Source organism: Diadema setosum, chromosome 2 (genome assembly GCF_964275005.1).
Source record: "Diadema setosum chromosome 2, eeDiaSeto1, whole genome shotgun sequence".
Taxonomy (NCBI): domain Eukaryota; kingdom Metazoa; phylum Echinodermata; class Echinoidea; order Diadematoida; family Diadematidae; genus Diadema; species Diadema setosum.
This window is the reverse complement of record NC_092686.1, coordinates 47,520,901-47,544,995: the sequence shown is the minus strand read 5'-3', so window position 1 is coordinate 47,544,995 and position 24,095 is coordinate 47,520,901. Positions and strand designations below refer to the sequence as shown.

General features: G+C 37.2%; 1 protein-coding gene across 1 annotated transcript; it reads right to left on the bottom strand.

Annotated features, from left to right (window-relative positions):
* Positions 1 to 1,287: 1,287 nt before the first annotated feature.
* Positions 1,288 to 23,840, bottom strand: LOC140246080 (prestin-like). Its single transcript, XM_072325526.1, has 15 exons — positions 23,487 to 23,840; positions 18,691 to 18,801; positions 17,188 to 17,426; positions 16,410 to 16,574; positions 14,989 to 15,141; positions 13,458 to 13,540; positions 12,503 to 12,653; positions 10,597 to 10,710; positions 8,332 to 8,409; positions 7,313 to 7,408; positions 5,490 to 5,666; positions 4,766 to 5,005; positions 3,932 to 4,196; positions 3,009 to 3,124; positions 1,288 to 2,193 (listed from the first exon to the last, which is right to left on the bottom strand). The coding sequence occupies exons 1-15, from the start codon at positions 23,830 to 23,832 to the stop codon at positions 2,071 to 2,073; spliced, it is 2,457 nt and encodes an 818-aa protein (XP_072181627.1). The 5' UTR covers positions 23,833 to 23,840; the 3' UTR covers positions 1,288 to 2,070.
* Positions 23,841 to 24,095: the final 255 nt, after the last annotated feature.

Genomic DNA, 24,095 nt, shown 5'->3' with positions numbered 1-24,095 from the left:
TTTGGAAAAAAAAAAGTCTTGGAAATGTGTTGCTAATAACATATCATTTTTCTAAGTCTGTGTGATACTGCCATAAGATACTGTCAGCTTATTACAAAAACCAACAGCTTCACCTTTTAAAAGATGATTCACCTCAAAAAGATAAACATATTTTGTCGCTGGAGCGACAAGACCTTGTATCTACCAAATGTCAAATGTTCAGGAGGGCCAAAAAAACATGGCAGCCAAAGCACTCTGGTGAATGGGATAGCCTTTCCTTTGACATGCCGTGGTGGCTTCATTTTTGGAAGTAAGACAGTTGGGATTTGGACAGGACATCACTTAACCCATTATTTGACCATTAATCCAAAAAAGTCACTTTCACCAAAATTGCAGATACAAGATCTTGTCACCCCAGCGACGATTAACTGTTTTTACACATTTGTGACGTTTATGAAGAAGAGAGAAAGAAAAGATGTAGCATAAAGATGTTGGCAATAAAGACATTAAAGATAGATAAAGTCTAACAGAGATAATGGTAATATTCCATGTGACATGCATACAGTTAGAACTGGTCATAACAGCAAAAATGTGTTGATTTTGCATGTAAAGATAACTTTCCATACATATTCCAATCCAAGCAAATGAAAAAAGCAAAAAAACTGCAGACATCACAGCAAGAAACATACTTGAAAATCATTTGTGATGTACATAAGTCACTGTCAAGAGGCATTAAGTACTGTAAAAATGGGTATTTTTGCGCAAAGTAAGTTTTCACGCTGGCCGGATAAGATGAATTTCATGTGGTTTTTTTTTTATTCCAAGGAATCAAAACAGTAATCAAAACATGTAACAAGCAAAAATATTTGCATGCTTTTATTTTGCACTACCTTATGGTCGCGTGAAAATTTCCACACCGCAAAAATGCCCACTTTTACAGGAATCTAAAGGCTGTTTATTTAAATAACAATGAAACATGCACATACAGTCTGTCCAATTATTTTGCAACAGCTTTGGAATGCTTGTAAAGTCACTTAGTACTAGCAATATAAATCGTATTTCTATCTTATTTCTATCTGACTCAAGTTTGGTGTATTACAGTAAGTTACTTTTCATCATCTGAAATAACAGATACAGATATTCACTCTGCAACCGATTGACAATCGATTGACAACTGATTTATGTCCATTGATTTATGACAATCAATTTACATTAATATACATGTAGGGCAATTTGTAAACCAGTTGCAATAACAATTCGATGCAAGAATTTCATGAAATCGAAAAATATTCACTTCGTTCCACTATCTTTCACAAGAGATTAAAATAAGCAATTTAGCACTTAATCAACAGGATGACAGTCTTGTAAGGGACAGGTAGAATAAATTTGTCTTCAGTTGACAGCCAACACTGAGGCAGTACTCAAAGAAGAAATGACATACACATAATTTGTACTTGTCTTACACAAGAGTCATATGCTTCATTCTGTTAAAAATGTCCAAACTGACATCTACTTCAAACCCATCTGTAGTAATGGTCCATACAGCAAACCTTGGAGAACAATAGAGGGCAGTGTTGCTGCTCAACTGAGGTTGATCACTCTACACACCTCTTGGAGTGTACAATCACATCACAGCTGTTGAAGTAGCAATATTGGGGAAATATCTGAATTCAGGTTGTTTTCCAACAAGTTTCCACCATCCATCTGTAACATTGTCGGGATGTCGGGACACGTCAAACATTCTCTCTGCACCCTTATTTTTTTTTTCTCTCTCTCTCTCTCTCTCTTTCTGTAAGTGTGCACTACAGCTTTCTGACAACCACTCATCATAGAAATTTCAGAATAAATAAGCGAAGGTCTAGCAGCCCTGTTCACACTTTGATATTGGCACATTAGACGCGAGAGTATGAAGGGTAGAACTTGGAGAAAGAGGAGAGTGAGGCACCATATCTTTGAAACCAGAGCACTTCAAGACTTTTGGAGTTCTTGCCTTGCTCAGAGTTTCAACGTTTTCAGGATTAATTGTTTGGGTGCAGCATTTTTGGAGAGGTATTTATTTTGAATTTTGTTTTGGTGTATGTAGTCTTGCTTTCAGACCTCACTAGCTGGAGATGCAACATCTTCCGTGAGTTCTGGGCTCTCCTCTGCCTCTGTCGAGTTTAATCGGTACAGGACCACAGCCGCCGGGTCAGGCACAGAACGACGGGATGATAACTGTGGAAAAAGATCACATTGAAAAGCCATTAACAAACTAAGAAATCCAATACAGAATTCAAATTAACTTGACAATACATCATTTGTTTGAATAGCAAAAACAAAATCATTCTTTACTTTTGCAGGGTAAAAACACAGTTTCTTACAGTCGCAAATGTTGTACTCATATCATATGAAATAATCTCTCCATTATTCCAATTTATTAATGCAATTATGTTAATTTTTGTTTTAACACTGTATGCCAACAATTTCAAGCCAAGACTAATGCTACTGTCACATTAAATGCTATGTAAAACAAATACTAAAATGCTTCAGAAAACTCTGCTACATTACAAGTTTAAATAGGAAAGTATATTGCATCTTTCCAAAATACTGGTTCCCTAATATTGATTATTTACAAACCTTGGGGCCACATTTTATATAGAGATTTCAAATTATGACCTTTACCATAATTGCAGTGACTCCAGTACCAGAATCTCTACTATTTCTCTACAAGGTAGCTGTAATCATTGTAGGTTACTGCACTATTAATTGCACATATGCATACTCACAAAGAAAACTAGCTGACACAGTTTGTTATTCAAACAAGGTACCACAGCTTGAATCTGGACTCAACAAAAGATAATATGGTTCTAGCTCAAGAGGAAAATTCCCAACTTTGAATGAAATGATGAAAGTTGCCAATTTGCAATATATTTCTAAACTCCCATTATACTGTTGACCCTGGAGATGTTGTTCTAGAGCCCTGCTACTGTTCCCTGTATTTCAGTTATGCCACATATGTTTAAAAAGGCCAGGCTAGCCAAATGACTCACCAGTTGGTGTCCGCTGTCCACACTGTGCAGTACTGCATCATGCAGAGTCACATAAATTTTATCCAGACCTATAAGGTCTAAAAATCCACTCTTGTACATCAAAGCTCGAATGGGCCCTGGAATATGACAGAAAGGGAGAGCACTGAATCATTCAAAGTCGCAGCATTTATGTGATCAGCCAGATCAAAATCAACAAAACTTAGGTCAAAATGGCTAAACACTTTTCTACAGAGTTCAAAAGAGTAAGCTCTGAGCTTTAAAATGATATAACTTGTTCAAATTGGACCATCCTAACCCACTCAAAAGGTGGTTGAAATAAGAGAGAGTTAGGAGTTGCAGCTTCATAGAAAGGAAGAAAAGAGAATTTAGCCCCTTGAGGACGAGTCTCGAGTATACTCAGGCAGGTGTCTATGGGAAATGTGTGTTGTAGCAAAATCTGACCGTCCTCAATAGGTTAAAGATTAGAGTCACTTAGGCCTGCTGTGCAGAAGTATTAGTGAAAACATGTTCTATTTCACAGTAAAAACAGCACCTGTAAAAAAAACAAATGGTCCAGAAACACTGCTCATATCTTGATTTCGGTTTTCTTCTAAGCCGCCAAATCTTGACTGTACGTAGAGAAAAGCTTTTTCTCCCAGGCTTGACAAACTTGAAAAATTTGAGGCGGTCACTCCAGATGACATATCCTGGTCCATTGCAGTGATTCCAATTTGCAACTTCTTGTGGGTTTTAAGCTGAGTGGTCACACACAGCTACTATCTTTGACATAAACAGGTGACAAAAAAAAAAAAAAAAATCAGGTTCTATCATCTTTGACATACAGTCATTTGACTTTTGGAGCATTGTTTTGATTTTCATACATAAATGAATGATACTGGTGCTGATTGTGCTAATGAAATAATGACCACAGACACCCCACCCACCTCTACAATTGGCCAGGACAACATCAACGTCCACTTTCTCATAATCGGCAATGATGACCTTGAGTGTACTGAGGCCCATGGCATCCACGAAGCTGACCGCTCCAAAGTCCATGATGATAGTCTTGACCGGAGGAGTAGACCGGTGGTTCTGGTGGTTATTAGTCCTCACTAGCCCTGTCTCCAGGGAACTGTTCTGAGGCGTCATGACCTCCGTGTTAATCTCTGTATCATCCTCAATATCATCACTGGTCCTCACATCCGCTGACTGTATTTGAAAGATCAAGAAAGTTTACTAGAATAAGGTTTATGGTTCACCTGTTTCATTTCTTAAACACCTTGTAGTATAAATGAGTTTGATAGTCTTAATAAGTCGTTACAATTGATATTATGTCAGTGATCATAGATACTACAAGTGTATGGTTACTGCATGAAAGGCAAAAAAATAAAATATAAAAAGACTCGAAGACAGGCAGGTCTTCCACAAACCTGACAATTGTATCATATCTAAAGGGCAAAATCTTATACCAAGTCATCTATACAATGGACTATATCTTCTACCAATCCAATCTGCTGAGTACATCCTCAAAGCAAGTTATCATATTTAATGGACCGCAAGTTCTATCACTCCAATAAACATGGCATACTTAAACTATTACCTTCTCTCACTCCAATTTCCAGAAGAGACCACACTACTAATTCCTTCCACCTTTATAAACCCCCTTTCATGAACTCAAATCAACACTGGACATCCTTACACAAATCCGCACTAGCAGATCGCACCATTCGTTACTCACAGCCACAAAGTCTCAAGTCCAACAAGATCAGATTACTTACCACTGTCTGTAACTCCTGCCCATCTTCTGCCGCGGAATCCCTGTTGTTGCTGTTCTTGTTGTTCTTGTTATACTTGGCCTGGTTGCTTGCTTCCTTCCGTTCTTCCTTGGCCCTCTCCTGTAGAATCTTGGGTGGGTTGATGCCGGTCAGTGAGTACATGCGCTGCTTGACGTAGTCAGCGTTGGCAAAGTAGATTGGGGCATTCACACGGTAGATCTTGACACTTGGTATCTCCACAGCCTGCAAATGGTGTGGTAGGAAATGTATTAGCATTATGAGGGTATTGGTGTTACCATGACTATGATACAGAAACAAAGAATCTGACAACTGACAACACATCTTTAGAACTACAAATACATAGCAAAAATAAGCATTTGCTATTTAAATCACTATCACTATCAAAATGTTTTCATAACCTGCAAACTAATATTGTAACAAGTATGCATCTCATGTTCAATTTCACACATCCACACACACAACACTGAACCTAGAAAAACAAAACACCAACACAATATCACAATCAGTCACACATAAACACGCCTGCACAATAGGTCATACAAACACACAAACACAAAAGGGTCATGCACACACAAACCCACACCACTGATTATATATAAACACAACAGGACACACGTACACAAAAACACAACAGGTTACATACAATACACAGACAAGTCACACACATTCACACACACACACACACACACACACAAAGGTCACTTACTGCATCATAGTAGCTCAAATCCCGGTAGATATCTGTTTCTGGGATGTTTCCCATAATACAACATTTTGGTCGCTGCGTGCGTATGACAATAGAAAAGATGGCAACACCCACTCCGACACCAAGACCTATGTCTACTCCAAGAAGTATGACGGCTGAACATGTCACTATCCACAGCATCTACAGGTAAGATGGTGAAAAATTAGGAAGAAATGATCACGCATTGAACCATGTTCTCCTTTCTTACAATGTACACATAAATGAAATTAGTGGCATAACTGCACATTTCAATAGTTGGATTTCGCAAGTGCTGAGTAAACACAGATGCTTTTATGCATATTTACGATACATCATGCATTCTCAGAAAATCATAATTAATTTCTCCCACAGGAAGTACAAATGACCTCTTTTTGCCATTTTTCTATTTTTGGAAGGGGTTGGAATTGGATGCGTTGAGATCTGCAAAGACAGACATCAATGCAGACCAAATGGTTACTAAATTGGTTAAACTTTTTCCAGAGAAGTATGTGACTTCCAATATTTTAAACAGATGGCAAATATTCATCTATCAAAATCACAGGTTTTCCAATGAGATATCAGGAGATACTTGTGTGTAACCTGCATTTTAAAGGGAAAGTCCAGATGAATTAAGTAATTTTGAAAATATTCTTTCTCCTCATCCCAGTCACTGCAAATTCTTAACTCTGCACCTAGTATTACTAATTTATAGTAGTTGAAACGTTAAAGTCTGAAAATCATCCAGAGGTCTCCTTTAACCCTAAAGGGGCCGGGCTTTTTTGGCTATGCTCAGACCGGGGGGGGGGGGGGGGGGGCGGATTCCGCCCCCCCCTGAAATCTCGGCCATCGGTGGTGCGATCGCGATGAAATTTTGCATGCGTGAGACCCGCGTCATAATCTACAAGATTGTGTTATAAGATTTTTTGAAACAATCAATTTCTAATTTTAATTAATTAATTATGCAAATTAAGCTCAAGGTGATATTTTAGCTTAATTAAAAGCATTGAGAGTCTAATTTTTGATCTGTAAATCTGTTTTAGCATATTCAACAATTGTACATCACAAAAACTTCCAAAACTCATTTCAATTCTTATGTATTTTATTGTTTTCAGAATTTCTTATGTATTTCTTTGTTTTTCAACTTTTGTTTTTTCTTTGTTTTTTCATTGGAAATTGTCACTGACCACTTTTCTACCATAATTAGCACAAAATTAATCAATGAAAGTGATTAATTGTAAAAATAATCAGGTTTTTATGCCTTTCATGACAGAGCACTGTTTTCCATAGGAAATGTACACAAAATCACAAAATTGTGCCCGTTTTGGAGCGACATTCCGTTACAAAAATGGGCGTGGCTTCGCAAAAGTATGCGCGGACGTTGCAAATTTGGTCTCAAAAGTTGCGCGAGACTTGAACGAAGAAAGTCAAGAAGCCTCGCGATGAGGCCTTCTCTCGTTACAGAATTATAGCGCGAAACGTCGAGGGGGGGGCGGATTCCGCCCCCCCCCCCCGGCCCTTTTAGGGTTAATAGACGAAGAAAATACCTAAATCACAGAAGCCTTTGTATTCTACTTTCAGGACACAAAGAGCAATTTCAAGGCAGGCAGCCTCCTAAAGAATCTGGGAGATCTGGCAAGTCTGACATGCTATCCACAGCCTCTGATCAACTTTATATCAATTCTAATTCACGCTTCCATATAAGATATAAGTTACAAGCCTGACAACAAAATGCCTTCAGAGCGCAGTGCTCATGTGAAACAACAACACACATCCATTACCAGGTAAAACACTGTGTCTTAACTACTTACACAATCGATCTTGGAGAATTTCCACAACTCTTTGATATCTCTGAATTGTCTGAACATGCCCCTGAGTGCCACAACAACAATCCCTGCCAGACATCCCTGTACAAACAGGTGACAAAAAGTATGAAATGAAAAAGTTAGTAAGTGAATTTGATGAAAAATAAAACCAAATCATTGATGATAATCATAATAACCAAATCATTGATGATAATAATAACAACCAAATCATTGATGATAATAATAACAAATAAGTGATCTTGAAAGGGTAGCTTTCCCCACCTTGATATTGAAATTGATTTCATGAACTGTATGCTGGTCTGTGAAGAGGAGTAACAGAAAACAACTGTTTACAATACTTATAAATAAATTTTGCATGTGGGTTATATATCAAGTTTCGACTGAATTTCACCAAAATTTCAAACTAATGTTTTGAACTTAAACGTATGATCCTAATTTGTGACTAGCATCATAAAAAAACAAAGAAATTCAACTTCTTATACAAATAAAAAACTTCTAGGTTTTTATATCAGGTTTATATGTTTTGTGTGTGTGTGTGTGTGTGTGTATTTTTTTTTTTTGCAGTTTTGTTTTGTTTTGTTTTGTCTTGTTTTTTTTTGTCCTCAAATACAGAACTATGTGAAATATGTGGTTACTATGACCAAGGTCTGTAAAAACCTCTGCAAACCTTAATAAATAATAAATTAATGAATACAGGCAAAACTCTTGTTTGGGTTCTAAAATAGGAACACTTTTTCATTAAAAGAAAATATAGTGTTAATTTTTATGCAGAAAAACATACAAAATATTCTATAAACAAACTTGATGTAGCTCTTCAAGGTTGATTGAGGCACCTATTAGAAGCCATGATTTTATATAAGAGCAATCATCATGAAGTACAACTTACTACCAAAAGTCTATCTGTTTTCTTTAAAATTTCGACTGATATATTGCTTTCCTCTAAATGCCTCTGATAAAGAGCTGCCTCTCTTTGAAGGTCAATCTCTCCTGGAGATGTCACCTACCACGGGAAGCGCCTCAAAGAACTGAGTCAGCAGGAAGAGAACCAGGAGGATCGGGATTGTTGAAACTATGCCAGCAATCTGAAGACAGGGGAAGATATCAAGAGAGACATATGTCTTCAAACACATGCTGCTATGCGGTGCTTGTGGTTTCACAACCAAGGATATTGGGGCTACACCCCTTCTACTAGCCGCATTATTAGCCTGTCTATTCATCAAACAAGCTGAGGAAAGAGCATTAAAGGTTCATGTATAGCTCTGACATACTGTATACGCTATATATTTCGCGTGGGTTTTATTTTCGCGAATTTCGCGAGTCGGGAGCTATTCGCGAAATTAACAACACGCGAAAATATTACCTTCCAAATAACTATACACAGCCCAGTCGCTGTACGTAGGTACGCGTACTTACAGCGTCTGGTCGGGCTACCTTCCAAAATGAATCCCTTGCCTTGACGATACGAACATTTTACGGCTTAAACAGACCATACTGGCTAAGCTTGTTTACGTACATATAGCATGTCCACGTTTAACTACTAGTATACACAGCCCAGTCGCTGTGGTAGCATTCGTTGCTAGTAAGTTGAAAATTCACACTTTCTTTGCCACTTCATTCTCTGGTCCCCCAATCGCGAATTAAACACTCGCGAAAATGTGTGACATCGGCAATTCGCGAAAATTTATGTACGCGAAAATGATAGCGTATACAGTATACATCAGGAGAAAACAGACAAAAATATCTTCCAAAGAATAACTTAGGAAAATAAAAGTACAAAAACATACAACAAAAATGATCTTATCAATTGAAAAGATGTATCAGGCAATCAAGTAGGAATAGAAATACAATACCCTGGAAATAAAATTTTGACAAGCAATTGAGCAATACGTTATTAATACGCCATGAAGAACAATCAAGCCTGTCTAATGTACCAAAAACTTGAAACAAGCTGGACAATGAATAAAGTCTTCAGCAGATATCAAGGATGCTCAATAATAGTCTCCACTATATGAGCAATTGCATATTTACCCATACGGAATCATTCCAACACATCAAAATTAGCTAATCTCTCTCAAATGTCAACAGTGCTACCAAAATAACAGCAATGAACTTTAAAGGCATAATTTACCATTTGCAGATGAAACAAAAAGTCAGCTTCAGTGCTTCAAAATAGTTTAACAATATGAGTTAGGGATAAAAACAACCAATGTAAAAAAAAAAAAAAAATGAATCAGTATATAACTTATGTTAAGTAATGTTAAATATACAAAATGTGAACAATAGTTATGATAAAAATGTTTCTAGACTAACCTATCTACAGTTATGGTTTAGAAAGAAAAATAGTGATATCTCCTTATAAATTGCAAAATGTTTACATGGTAGGATGTTTTGTGATACAACTGACCTACACATACGCATCAAATGTGTTATCTCGGAACATTTTTTAAATCACTGCTCCCAATGGTAGACAGGACCTTTAAAGTCTCATTTAAATTGTACTCAAGAAGCATTTGTCTTTCCTCTTTGAAACATTCAACTATACATACAATTATAAACACGTATGAAAATAGAAAACCAAAATATCTTACTCTACCTCATTCAATTAGCTAAAGTTTGAGATCCAATAGTAAGAAGCTTTATATTTGATAAGGATACAGAGCATACCAGGGTTATATACCTGATTCATTCACACATTGATAATTTTAGTTTTCTGATTTGCAATTCTATCCCTAAAGCAGCAGTAGATTTAATGATCAAACAGGAGAGACAATGCCATATTTACTGCTCTCAAAAATTATGCTACTTCCCAAAACTGATCTTGCCTGATTTCAAGCTTGAAGAAACTCACAGAAAATTTTATTTAACCAACATTTCATCAGGCTTTACCCCGTTGAAGACCAGTCCTGAGAATACTCTGGCAGGCGTCCATGGTAAATATGTGTTATAATAAAATCAGCTCATTCTCATTGAGATGACATTCATCTCCTGGTTAATGGGAAGTGATTTTGAACATCAGAATTTTTAAAGGGCATTGCTAAATTTGTACATGATAATTAGTATTCCTGAACTTGGCATGTTAATATGTAATGGGGCCCTTAAATAGAGCAAGCAAACTCATAAACAGACATGAAGAAAAAAAAAAATCACTGTGAGAACTAAATACATGAAATCAAAGCTGTCATCTAATGTCAAAGGTCAATTGATCCCCAGTCCATCCACTGGCCTCTCCCATAACTGGCCCCTTCCCATCACTGGCCCCTCCCCCTCACCTGTGTCTTGCCCCCAGCCAGGTCCTGCAGGAGTGTCCTGGACAGGGATCCAGAGCAAGGGTAGCAGTAGAAGAACCCAGACAGGACATTGCTGGCACCGTAGCCAAGTAGCTCCTACCCCGAGGAAGAGGGAATAATTAGGGAAGACAACATCAATTGCATACCAGAAGCTTGACAATGCCAAGAACAATATTAGTCATACTGGATGCCTCCTAAAACAGGAATATCTGACAGTCAAATACAAGGTGACATTAAAAATATCTGCCGTTGACTTCTGTACCAGTGTTGGCCTCACCAGTTGCGATGCTACTGACGTTTGGGTAATTAGAAACTTTGGCCTGTAATCAAGTGTCATGCATAAAGCACAGCTGAAGTAAAATAAAGCAACAAGAAAAAAATCTGTTGATTACCTGAGACAACCTGTTTCATGTCAACTACTTCTTTAGATTTCCTGGTAATTTGACAATTTTCCTGTAACTCTGTCCTTACCCTCTTGACAGAAAAGAACACAGGTGCACATGCTTCAACTTCGAGAGGCAAAAATATGACTTCTAAAAAATTGACTAATTAAAATATTACATTGTCTATTCCTTGATGCCATAGCATTTTTTTAAAAAAATCACACTTTGGAAATTTGACACGACCAGTTGTTTGATTAGAGAGAGAAAAAAAAAAATCAATTTTGAGGGATCAATTTTCATATTAGATGTAGCATCTGGTATCTGACATTTCTGAAGGCACAATCATGCTAAACACACCCCATCTGGCTGCCATATTGAATACTCTTGTCTCATTCAAGGCAAAGTAGTAAGGATTCTGACACGCTACTCACATTATACACAAGGACCAAAAAATAAGGCAAAGGACAGTTCTGAGCATGGGAAAAATGCCCTTTGCACTTGCTAAGTCCAACAACTCCATTGAAATCAATAGCCATGGCTAATGTCTGATGCAAGAACTTTTGAATGTCAACAGTGGTGCACGATACTTGTGACAAATATTGAAAATGAGCAAACAGAATGAAAGTGAGAAATGGATAAGAATTCAACTGTAATAGATTATCAGGCAATATATCAATTATTTACATTTCTCTCTGAGAGTGAAGTGGTATTCTCTTTTCTTCCTTCTACTGTGCAAACAAAGAAGAATGAAATATGGGCTCAGCATTAAACAACCATGAATTCTCAAGTAAGGCGACATCAAAGTTTTTTCCCCACTTGCCTCGGTGGGTAACCTAGCAACTGTCAAGTACCTTCGAAGCCTATCACACTTTGACTATCTGAAGGTATAATTTCAGCTTCCTTTTCTTTCTCAATCAGAAAATAAATCATTCTGCATCATAAATTCACATCTTTAGTAACAATTAAACATTAAATACCTGAGTGTCATTTTTCTGGTGTAATTTTCTGGCGCAATTTTGCATTTATGCAGTCTTCTAAATTTACCTCAACTTGATATACCTTAATCTTGTTAAACTATTTCAGTTATGACTGCTGCTGTTGCTATTACTACTACTACTACTACCTCTACTACTGATGATAATGGTGATGGTGATGGTGATGATGATGATGGTGATGACGATAATAATAATAATAATAATAATAATAATAATGATGATGATGATGATGATGATGATAATAATAATAATAATAATTATAATAATAATAATAATAATAATAATGGCAATACTACTACTACTACTACTACTAATAATAATAATAATAATGATAATAATAATAATAATAATAATAATGGTAATAATTACAATAATAACAACAGCAATAATCATAATCATCATCATTATAGAAGAAAAAAAATGCCATCTTCATTCCAATTTCCTCTAATTTTAAAACTTCTGCAAGTGAACTATATTTGAAACATCAGGATTCTCTGTTGTGCCTCTTACCTGGTTAGAGGACATCTCGTACTTGTTGCGCTTGGCGAAGATGACGGTGAGTGAGACGGAGATGGAGAAACCAACGATGGCGATGACGAAGGCATCACTCATGATGATGTGGGCGTACTGAATGGGCGGAATGAAGGGGGCTGGAAGAGACCTATTTGTACCAAGGAGACAGCAACAGGTGGAAAAGTCACATGATTGGTTGTTACTACCATTCAACTACAAACTTTCAATACTCTTACATGGAAAAGTCACATGCGTGATCAATATTACTGTTCAATACACATTCAATACATTAAATTCAACATACACAAGCAGAAAAGTCACATGCTACAGTCAACCCTGTCTATAGCAATCACCCCAAGGGTGACAAAAAAAAAGTGGCCATTGCAGACAGGTGGCTGCTATAGACAGGGTCATTAACATGGCTTTTCTCTTGGGGGGAATTGTGTTTAGGGGTCTCATACAGCTGGTGGCCGATGTAGACGGTGGTCGCTATGGACAGGTTTGACTGCATGAGATGCAATTTCAATACACATTCAATGCACACAGATGGAAGAGTTGTTTGTTTTACTACTTTTTATTCAATACATAGTGTGAAATCTCTAAAGGGCTCTACCGCTGCCTTTTCCTACCAAACCCTGATCATACAGCAAACCTGCTGGACAGGAGCTTGTTAAAAATATCATTATGTGACGAATTATGCACAGCAGAAAAGGTAATAATAGTATCAAATAAATGACAAATAATCACGGATTTTTTTATTTTCAAATAAAATAAAAGACAATTATTAGGTTATGTTGTTCACTTATCACAGATTTTTATTACCTATCCTGGTATATATACCTGGGTTTTTAAATTGGAAGTTTTTGAAGGGTGAGATTTCCTACACACATCTAGGGGAAATATTCAATAAAACTGTGAACTCGCGTGAAAGGACACTTAAGTGGTATCTTACGAAGACGAGATCTCCCCGACGATGGGCATGCCATACTTCTGCGACAAATTTCCAGTGTAGGATGCTACAGTAGACATAATTATCTAGAGAACAAATCAGTATGAAAACATAGAGATATCTTATTTTCTGTTACAACTGAGTGAAAAACCTATATCCACATTACGATGTTAAGAATATACTGATGATCACACAGACCCCGTTTACAGTGCAGAGCTGGGCCGAGCTCGGGCCGAGCCCAGACTGAGCCCGGCCTCAATTGTCGTACTCATCCCCACAATTCTGTCCATTTACAGTAGAGGGCTGGACTCGGGCTTTAAATTCAAACCTTTCAATATTTTGTCGTAGTGGCGTTCTGCTTTTAAACAAATGATTATCATTGGGAGCACGCCGGTGGTACCGCATTTGGTCCAGTTGCGTTTACAGTGAGAAAAGGCCAGGCCGAGCTTGGCCAAATGCACAGCTTGGCCAGAGCTTGGCCAAATGCACAGCCGTTTTTGGTACCACATTTGGCCTTTTGAGCATTTACAGTGAAAAGAAGGCCAGGCTGAGCCCAGCTTTTCACTCACTGTAAACGGGGTCACAGAACATTCCCAATGGATGCAAAGAATGTGCTACATCATAGTTTTGAGACTTCACTCTCCACAGGGAAGGTTCTCTAACAGTATGCAGTCACTTGTGAAATGTCTCAAAGTAAAAGATATACACATGGGATCCATCAAAAAACCAGTGATTGGACAAATTCCATATCCTGAGACAAACAAAATACATAAGGATTTCTGGAATTTTTTTGCCATCAACTATCATGTCCTCGTACAAAAAAACAACAACACACAAACAAACAAACACACACAGAACAATGAAAAAAATAACAATATTAATTGCCAAAAGAGAGTTTTTGTCAACATTCTACTTTTCAGTTCATAAAAACAATGAAAAAGATAACAATATTAATTGCCAAAAGAGAGTTTTTGTCAACATTCTACTTTTCAGTTAGAAAATCAGTATTTATAATGAATCTCAGCATGTCTTCTTACACAAATTTTTGTGAAATACAATACTACTTTTTCATATTGGGATAATGTCATATGTGCATTGCACCCGTTTTTGGAAGATTTTATGGCTAAAAGTATTTTGCACAAACTTCAATATATCTATGATGATATTTGCATGCCATTAGTTATTAAATTTATATTTCATGTAAGTTTATTATTTACAACACATCTTCATAACAACAACAACAACAACAACAATACCTGTTAACGGTCTCAAGCTACAGTTCATTAAAAGTGTTTGGCATAAACAATCAGCAAAACATCACAGTACAAAAATAGCACTGGTACAAGACAAAGGTTAGATAATTCTCACCTCTCTAAAGAATCTACTGTGAATTCTTTTGGTTTTATCTGCACTGGGGCATGTACAAGTTTGGCACTCTGGCTCATTTTATCATTTAAACTCAAACAATATTGGGCAAAGTTCGCATAATGCCGACTGAATGAAATGAAAGGGATGTGATTTTAATAGTACTTACAACAAAGAGTTCAGTAGGGAGGGGGAACTTCAACTTGTCCTTATATCTATCTTGAAGTTCTTTGACAATTATTAAGAAGAGAACAACGAGGAAGCTGTTGATGAGGGCACAGACGTTGGTTTGGTTGATGTGGGTAAACAAATACTTATATGTCTGAAAATAAGAATACAACAAGTCCAGCATTAGTGACATTACAGCTACAACAAGCACATTTCTTTAATTCAGAAATGACATTTTTTAACATCTAAATAATATCAGCAGCATGCACTATATATTGAAGTGTATGGACACATTCATACATGCACACATTCACACATATACACATACATACTCACACACATATACACATACCTACAGTTGCATATACATACACACATATATACAGTACTGTATATACATACAAACACATATGCAGCTTTTTTTTCTTAGATTCCATATCATTGGCTTCAAAGAGTCGTGAATATCATCAATATTTCTCGTCATTTGGCATTTTGATTAATCTACCTGCACTCTACAAACTCTTGCATCATAAAATCCCGAAAATGATGGAGATTATACTTGAGTGTATGATGAATACAAACAGCATTGTTTGTATTGTAATGATTATGCAGTCACGCTTGTTTTTGACAGTTTCAAAAATTAACTTGGTTCACTTTTCTGGGTCATTCCCTCAATACTTATTATTAATCATCATGCTCCCTTCTTCTGCATGGCCTTGTAATGAGAAAAAAACAAATTCTGATAGGAAACAATTATTCAGAACTGTAAATATTTTGTGGCTTTTCCTCAGAGCAAGATAACACATGAAACAATACATGACCTCAAGGATGGCTAGGTTTTATCAATGATCAGAAACACCATGAAGATAACATTATCAATCCTGTGTGTTCCGGTGCTCATGAGTGCACAATATGATGAAAAAAAGTAGTCTGTATTATTCTACCATTTGTGCTAATAGTCACAAGCAAGCAGAGCATTACATAACAATGCTTGACAAAGTGTAGATTGTATTTCTTTGTGTAGACGAGGTTCCATGATGTCAAATGACGTGTTGCCTGATGGGCAAAAACAAATCATGTGTGTATAAAGCACTTGATTCTAGCGTGCTGTACGGGTACCACATACTTGCCTTCCTATAAATGGGAAGCAGGATGTAACGCTTCATGCGTTTTCCCACGCGTATGGGGGCTCCCATGCATATGGGGGCTCCCATGCGTATGGGGGTGCCCATGCATATGGGGGCCCCTATATAGTTTTTGCCCCTCAGCATGGCTTGATGACATCATTGGTACCTCACCTACAGTTACTTATTTCTCCATCACTTTAATTCCTCTATTTGTGCTCCAAACAAAGCATTAAAGCAAGGCCGCGGACAGCAAATTTTTCATGTTATCATGCATTCATTATTGATGACTCCGTACCTTTGGAAGAGCAAATGGGCCTGAGTAGCGTGGGACGGGAACTCCAAAGAGTTTGTTGAACTGACTTGTGAAGACATGGAAGGCGGCACCTGAGGTAAAGCCACGGACCAGGGGCTCAGCGAGGTAACATGTGACAAAGCCAAGTCGGAATATACCCATGGCCAGCTGTGGGGGAAAGATGGCAATCAACACGATCAAACACATCAAATTTGTATTTTAATAAATCAGGCTACGGATCTTCTCTGTTATTCAAGGGTTTCTTGTCATATATTTACAAAACACATCTACAATAGTTGCTGTGACCCAGAAGGGATTTTACTGACAATATGACTTCATATTTCTACAAAATTATTTGGCTACAAAATTCTACCTGGTTCCTCTACCAATGAACAGGTACTACTCTCGTTAACAAGCATTCTTGCTTTCTGCAATAATGACAGCTGACTTTCACAGTCAAAAAACAATGAGAACATCTAAGCATATTTTTGTTGATCTTATTTCGTGCCTGATCTTAATATTTTCTGCAGAGAATCTGAGAAGAGATATTGTAAAACAAGGAATATTTGCAACATTTAAATTTCAAGAATTTCGCAATAGCCAAGATTCGCGAAATTGAAATGCACACAAATGTTCTTGTCTCTACTTTATGCACTGAATGCCAGTGGCAAATCGCGAAAAATTTCATGCCACGAAAGAAGGCCGTCGGCTCCAATATGCGAAAATTTGATGCCACAAAAAAATATCTTGCTTTACAGAAGTTGGTAACGTGGTCACCCACCTGTATCAAGCCAACCATCATGGCTAGGAGAGCTCCTATCTGGGCCCGCATCAACATCTCCTGTGCTGGAGTCTCTATGTCTCCTCCACTGCTGGGGGGACTGGAGGACCCATAGGTCACACTGGCCTCTGTAGGGCCCCCCATTGGAGGGACCGTGGGACCCACGGATTCCTTCATTCTCGCATCCATGACTTTGTCTATTGCTGTACCAGCCATGATACTCACTACAGCAAATGTGCCTGAGAGTTGTGATAACATGGATCAAAATCAACATATTACATGATTATCCCTAAACAGAGTTTTTAATGAAATATGCATTGTGTTCTTGTACAGTTCATTTCTAACAGATGATTCCATAATAAATTCATTATAGGTGATAAAGTCTATTTAAATTCCTTGTGGTACAATGTATAATCATTTTGAAACTGAATTTTACTCTCTGTCAGCTTGCCATATTGTGCTTGTATAGCATAAATTGTCTATCACATACATGCAAATGTATAGCTTTTGAAGAGTGCAGAGCTATGGAGACACCTCCACCATTATCTCCATGAAATCCAAAAGTCTGACACTGATTAAAACCTTATGTAGAGATAATGTATACAGCTCAACCACTGTGAAATGTATTCATGATGATAGTGGGGACATTTGCCCTGAATCTAAAACTTAAAGGCATAATTTACCATTTGCATTAGTCTGAAACAAACACCCAACATTGGTGCTTCAAAATAGTTGTAAAATGTGAGTTAGGGATGGAAACAACCAATGTAAAAATTTGAACCAGTATAATCAATGTTAAGTATTGTTAAATATACAAAATGTGAACAATATAATAAAAATGCTTCCTGACTAAACCATCTTCAGTTACGGTTTAATGAGAAAAATAGTGATATCTCTTTATAATTTAGGCTTTATTGCAAAAATTTTATACAGTAGGCTGTTTTGTGATACAACTGACCTACCATACACATTATATGCATCAAAAGTGATATCTTGAAATCTTTTAAATCACTGCTCCCAAAGGTAAACAGGACCTTTAAATATGGTTAACAAAACAGACTAACAAAAATATCAAGAAAGTTGAATACCTGTTAATATCCTACTGGGTGGAATTATCCTAGCTGGATGATCAACTAAAGCTTTGTAAAATATTACACAACTGTCAAGGTCAGTATCATACCATTCTCTTTCTCTTACATAAAATATCAACATGATTTAAGAGTATCATAAATCTACTTGACCTTTGTCAATCACACATCAATGTATCATTTCACAAGTTTGGTAACCAGGCACGGAGGAAGAAGGTAAAAAAAAAATATCTTGTAACACATTTGCATATTGTAACTTCATTCCAATGATCCTTTACCAGTTGGAAACCAAGCCATACCACAGCAAAGTAAAGTTGTTATCTCAAATGTCATCTGAAAATAACAAGAAACTTTATTTATCTGCATGATACATGCTGATACTTCTGCTCTGTTCTTCTGATATGTAATGTCTCACCAATGTTGAGTTGTCTGCTTGTTCCAAATATTGCATAGACCAGTGCTGGGAAGAAGGAGGTATACAGGCCATAAATTGGACTCAAATCTGCCAGGATAGCATGGGCCATACCTATATTCAACAGAGAAAAGAACAAAATAATGACGTCAGTTACCCTGTCTCATTGTTATCTATCCCACATTGCATATCAACATAAGAATTGTAATTAACTGTGAGCTTAGATCATAATTTGCAATACAGTATGTATTGATATCAATGAGGACAGTATTTTAGCAAAACTGTATTACACTGTATCTATGTTATCTTGGCACACAACCAACTTACATATTTAGTCTAATGTGTAACATCAGTCAATACTTTTATATAATATTCAGAATTACCATCTAAGGATATAAAGTGATGCTTACATTGATCCATTGCAGATTAGAGAATTTTAAACCCTACACTTTAATTTGTGAACCGTTAAAATCTTCTATTCTGAAACCATTATCTATTCTCTACTTTTCTTGCCCACATCTAAATAATTTGACTTCTATTATTTACAATGTCATCATTATTTCATTTCTGATCTATTCAAATCTATTCAAATATGTACAAGTCAAAAGGGCATCAATTACTACATTGTACATTCACTGAATCTAAGGTCCAAGAATGATTGCAAGATTTAGCATCTTTGTCAAACTTTGTTCACACAACAGTGCAAAATGCTAAAGGTATACAATGTAGATGTAGGAAAAAACTTGGACTTTGTGCTTCACAGCCAGAACCTTTAGATCTAGTGTGTTCTCTGTATGTTTGCTCAGCACTAATTTCTCTTCAACTGCATTCTGTTGATCATGTTTGTTTTGAGCTTGCATTCTATAATCACCTTATCATGCTTGAAAGTCATTGAACAATTTAACAACATGTTTCTCCAACAGCATACAATTTTTCTTTCTTTGAACAAGGGTGCCTAGCCTTGATTTTGCTCAGTCATTCACAATCAAATCATGATGACCTATGACACTCACTCCTCTTAGGAAGAATAATCTTTGCACAGTGTTCTTACATTCCTGTATCTGCCATACCAGCACAAGTGATACAGACAAATCGAGAGACTTGGTACAGATACAATTTTCATTGTTGATCCATGCATTGTTAGCATGCCTATACAATTTATAAACCACAAGCAGGTAATAGGAGTGCAGTTAAGCCCAAGATGACAGAAAAAGTGCTGGTAGATTCCTTAATCCTTTTCTCATTGATACTTTCATCTTACCACGTGTACACACATACTGTAGGATCGCCAACTGTCCTAAATTGCCCTGCAGGATGTTTTAATAGCATTCATTTAATATACGCCATACATACATGTATGTGCTCAATAGATATTTACATGTACATCAGTAGCAATGTTTAGAATGATAATGATAAAAAATTTAAAAATTACAAAAAATGATAATACCAACATCATAATTAATATTGATATTAATATTGCTATTATTACTATTGTTGTTATTACTATCATCATTATTATTATTATTATAACTAGTCTACTATGACTACAGCACTACAAACTACTACTTCTACTATTATCATATCATTTTCATTATGATCACTGTCCTCTCAAGTTCTAATCCTGTCATCACCCTCAAGTGGAGAAAATAGAAGAGTAAATATTTAATGACAGACTAGACACTCCCACAATTCAAGATGCTAGTGTATGTCATGACACTACCTTTCACTGATACAACACATACTTGGATTCTGCAAAGTCATTCCTTATTACGCATAAGATCTTATGTTGAAAGTTAATAAGCAGAGAGAAAAAATAAAGGAAAAGCAAGACATATATATTTGAGATAATATTTCGTTGACCTTCGCTACGATTAGTTGTGTTTTACAATGAAGCAGCACTCACTAGTATCAGCAAATTATTACAGTGTGCACTAATCCCATTATAATGAACACGGTTATAACAAAATTCCTATTACAATGAAGTAAAATTCAGGCTGCAACGTTATCCACACTGTATTTTTATTACCTCCGCCAAGGGGGGAGGTTATGTTTTCGTTACCGTTGGTTTATTAGTTTGTCCATGTGCAAAATAACTCAAAAAGTTGTGCACGGATTTGGATGAAACTTGCAGGGAAGGTTGAAAATGACAAAAGTAACAGATGATTAAATTTCGTAGTGATCCGAGAATTTGGGGGGGATTTATGAAGGATTTTTAATATTTTGGCAGGTAGGGTCAATGAACTTGGGAGTTCAAGCTGCGCATTTTTTAGGGTTTCATGCGCGCACTAAAGTGTGTGCTCTAGTTTCTGCTAGGGCGAGGCGCGCCGCGCAGCTGAGGGTTTATGACGTAACAAAGGCTTCGATCTACATGTATATTGGGAAATCAGGCGATTTCAGCCCCGGTGCTACGGTGCAATTAACTCACTGATAAGAGGCCAAAGCTTTTGAATTCTTAACGGTCATCGAAGCGCTGTGCGGAGGGAAGGACAAAAAATCTCGAAAGTTCACCTCCTCGTATCTCCCTTATTTTACCACCAAATCCCTTGAAACTTCACACATATATCAAATATGAATATATCATCCTTCATATGATTTTTGGGCGAAAACGCTGATGTATCTTTCGAGATATGTGTATTTTTCTGCTTGAGTCGACTGTGGGAAAGGGTTACGATTTTTTCCCGACACAAGTCTGCGCCTGCATGAATATGCATTTGATCAACATATTACTAGTCTGTATACACCAGACTCACTACCTGCGAAGTCTCGTGTTTGTGCAATTAGTAGTTAGGTAAAAATAAGAGCAAAAAGACAACCAACTTTAAGAGAAGATACTGGACATGCACAACTAGATCATCCTCCTGCGCATGCGTTTTCTACTGGTGAGTGCACGCTTAGCCAATCAGCGGTGTCAGGCTCGGCGCAATGCGACAGAGGTCGATTTTCGGTCAGCAGGGTGGTGAGTGGGCAAGAGAGGAACCCTGCTTTGTGCTTCAACTGTTTCAAGCAGCACAAAAACCAATACATCGGACTGCGTATTCCTTACGCCATGGATTTTACGTGGGTCACAAGTGACAGTGATCTCGATTTTTTCCAGACATAGCTGTGCGCCAAATGATACAGAAAAGATATTTGGAGAGCAGCATGGATATACTACCATAAGTCATATATCGAAGTTTCATTTTTGTGCAATGAAGGAAAATGTGAGAAAATAACACTTGTTTTGAGACCAAATTTTCTGTTTTGGAAGCTAAGTTTCGACATTATTTTCACACGTTTATCCTCAATAAAACCCCAAATAACTAACATTACGAGTTAGAGAATAGTTTCTTCTTCAGTTTGCTGTATAGATTTAATCATTTGATGGCTTTGAGGTGAGATATTGCGATTGTCCTGCAACACTTCCCCAGCGGTTTTACGCACACAAGCTGTCTACTTTTTGCAACTGAGGCTTCGAGGTCATAAGCTTTTGGCGAGTTAATTGCACCCTAGCGCCGCGCCTGATTTTTCAGCATGTATACCTATGGGTGGAAATCACTGATCTCTATGGAGGAGCCCAAAGAGCTTTTCCCCAGTTTGTAGATGTTAATTTGTTTGGTTTGTATATAACGAAATTTCGATATATGGAAAAAAAAAACTGTTGGTCGCAAGGACTTGCTATAACGGGAGTCCACTGTACATCAAAAATACTAATATTTATCAGTAGTATAAAAGTAAATACTCAAACATTCATTTTTTATTATCACCCACTTTGCCATATAACAAATTCACATTTAATAGAGAGCAATCTACTCAGGATGGTTTTTAAGGATGGTGATATACATCATACAGGGAAGGTATTACCTTCCTATATTGCTAAATTGAAATCCTTCCAGTGTGATCAATAACCACTCCGGAAGTCCATGGAACATTTTTCAATAAAGCATGCATCAAACGTTAATATCGTGGGCTTATGTTTTCAAAACAACTACAAGATCAATCCACAATGTATTAAATCTGCAAAGTGATCTACTGTGGTGGCCTTGGGCTCTAGGCTGGGAATATACATACATTGCACATTGTAAAATATCAAAACAGATTAATCAATGGATAACAAAGCCCAATGTGGCAACATGGCAATGTGTAGCTCAACACTTTGGCTGTAATGAATTAGAACAATTCAAAACAGTAGTTCATCAATGAGTTTCAAGGAGATTTCTCTTCTGTTTTTGTGTTTTTATGATGGCAACATGAATTTGCATCGGGTGTCACAGCTACAAAACAACATTGGCTCTTGGTGTCACAGCCAGCAGACCAATGAACATACACATATTATTTCCTAGTGTAATTTCATTGTCATTTAATGAAGTACCTTATGCTCTGACTGGTTTCATGCAAGGTTAAAAGATCATAGCTCCTTTGAGTTGATGAGCACCAAAGAGTTTCTTAATTTTTATGCTACAAAATTGCTATTTCTCTTCAAAGTTGTGGATATATTGTAAGCTGCACTAGCTGCTACAATAAGGCAAAAAATGTTTGCGGTATAAAATTTTTGTGAATTGGAGCCCACATTTTTTTTTTTTCCCGGCATGAAAGTTTCAAGAATTGCTACTAGCATTCAATGCTCGCATATAATGTAGACATGCGTTTTAATTTTGCAAATCTTGGCTCTTGTGAAATTTGCGATATCAAAATGGTTTTACAATATTCAAGGTGGCCGTGACACTTTGAAAATGTGGGTTTCTATGTTTGAAGTTGGTAACAATCCTGTTGTTCACCATGTACGGCATATATAATAGTCAAGACTGTCTGAGAGTACTCACCAAGGGGTATCCTGAAGATACCAACTGTTGTACCAGAGATAATGTCCGACAGCAGCCAGCCCTTTACGTCGTACTCTGGCAGCCAGCTCAAGATGGGAACCACGGAAACGAAGAACTTTTTCACCGTGTTGCATGACAGGGACATCTTTCCACATCCTCTCCTCACCCGGGTGGCAATGTTCACCTGCTCCTTGATGGTTTCCTCATGTTCGTGCTGGAATGACTGCTCCGTGTATGCGGGTCGCGAGACGTAGACATTCCGTCGCTTGCGTAGCTCCGAGTGCAAGTCGGCATCTATGTCCGTCACCTCCTCAAAGGCAGCCATCTCTTTATCTGACAATGACATGGTATATTGGTGTTCAGAATTAGTGACACTAGAGTTAGGGGGTAGCTAATAAGGCAATCACACAATAAATGTTAGAGCTCCAGATCTCGCTACGAGCAATTGCAAGTACTCTTTCCCAGTTCTGAGAAGGAGTAAAAGTTCACAAATCCATACCGTTGTCTGCAAACTTTTAAAAATGCTACAAGAAAGGCTCTTGATTCTTCAGTAACATTGAACTGATCCAATCTTTTCTCATCTGCTCTCTAACAAAGGGTAGTTCCTGA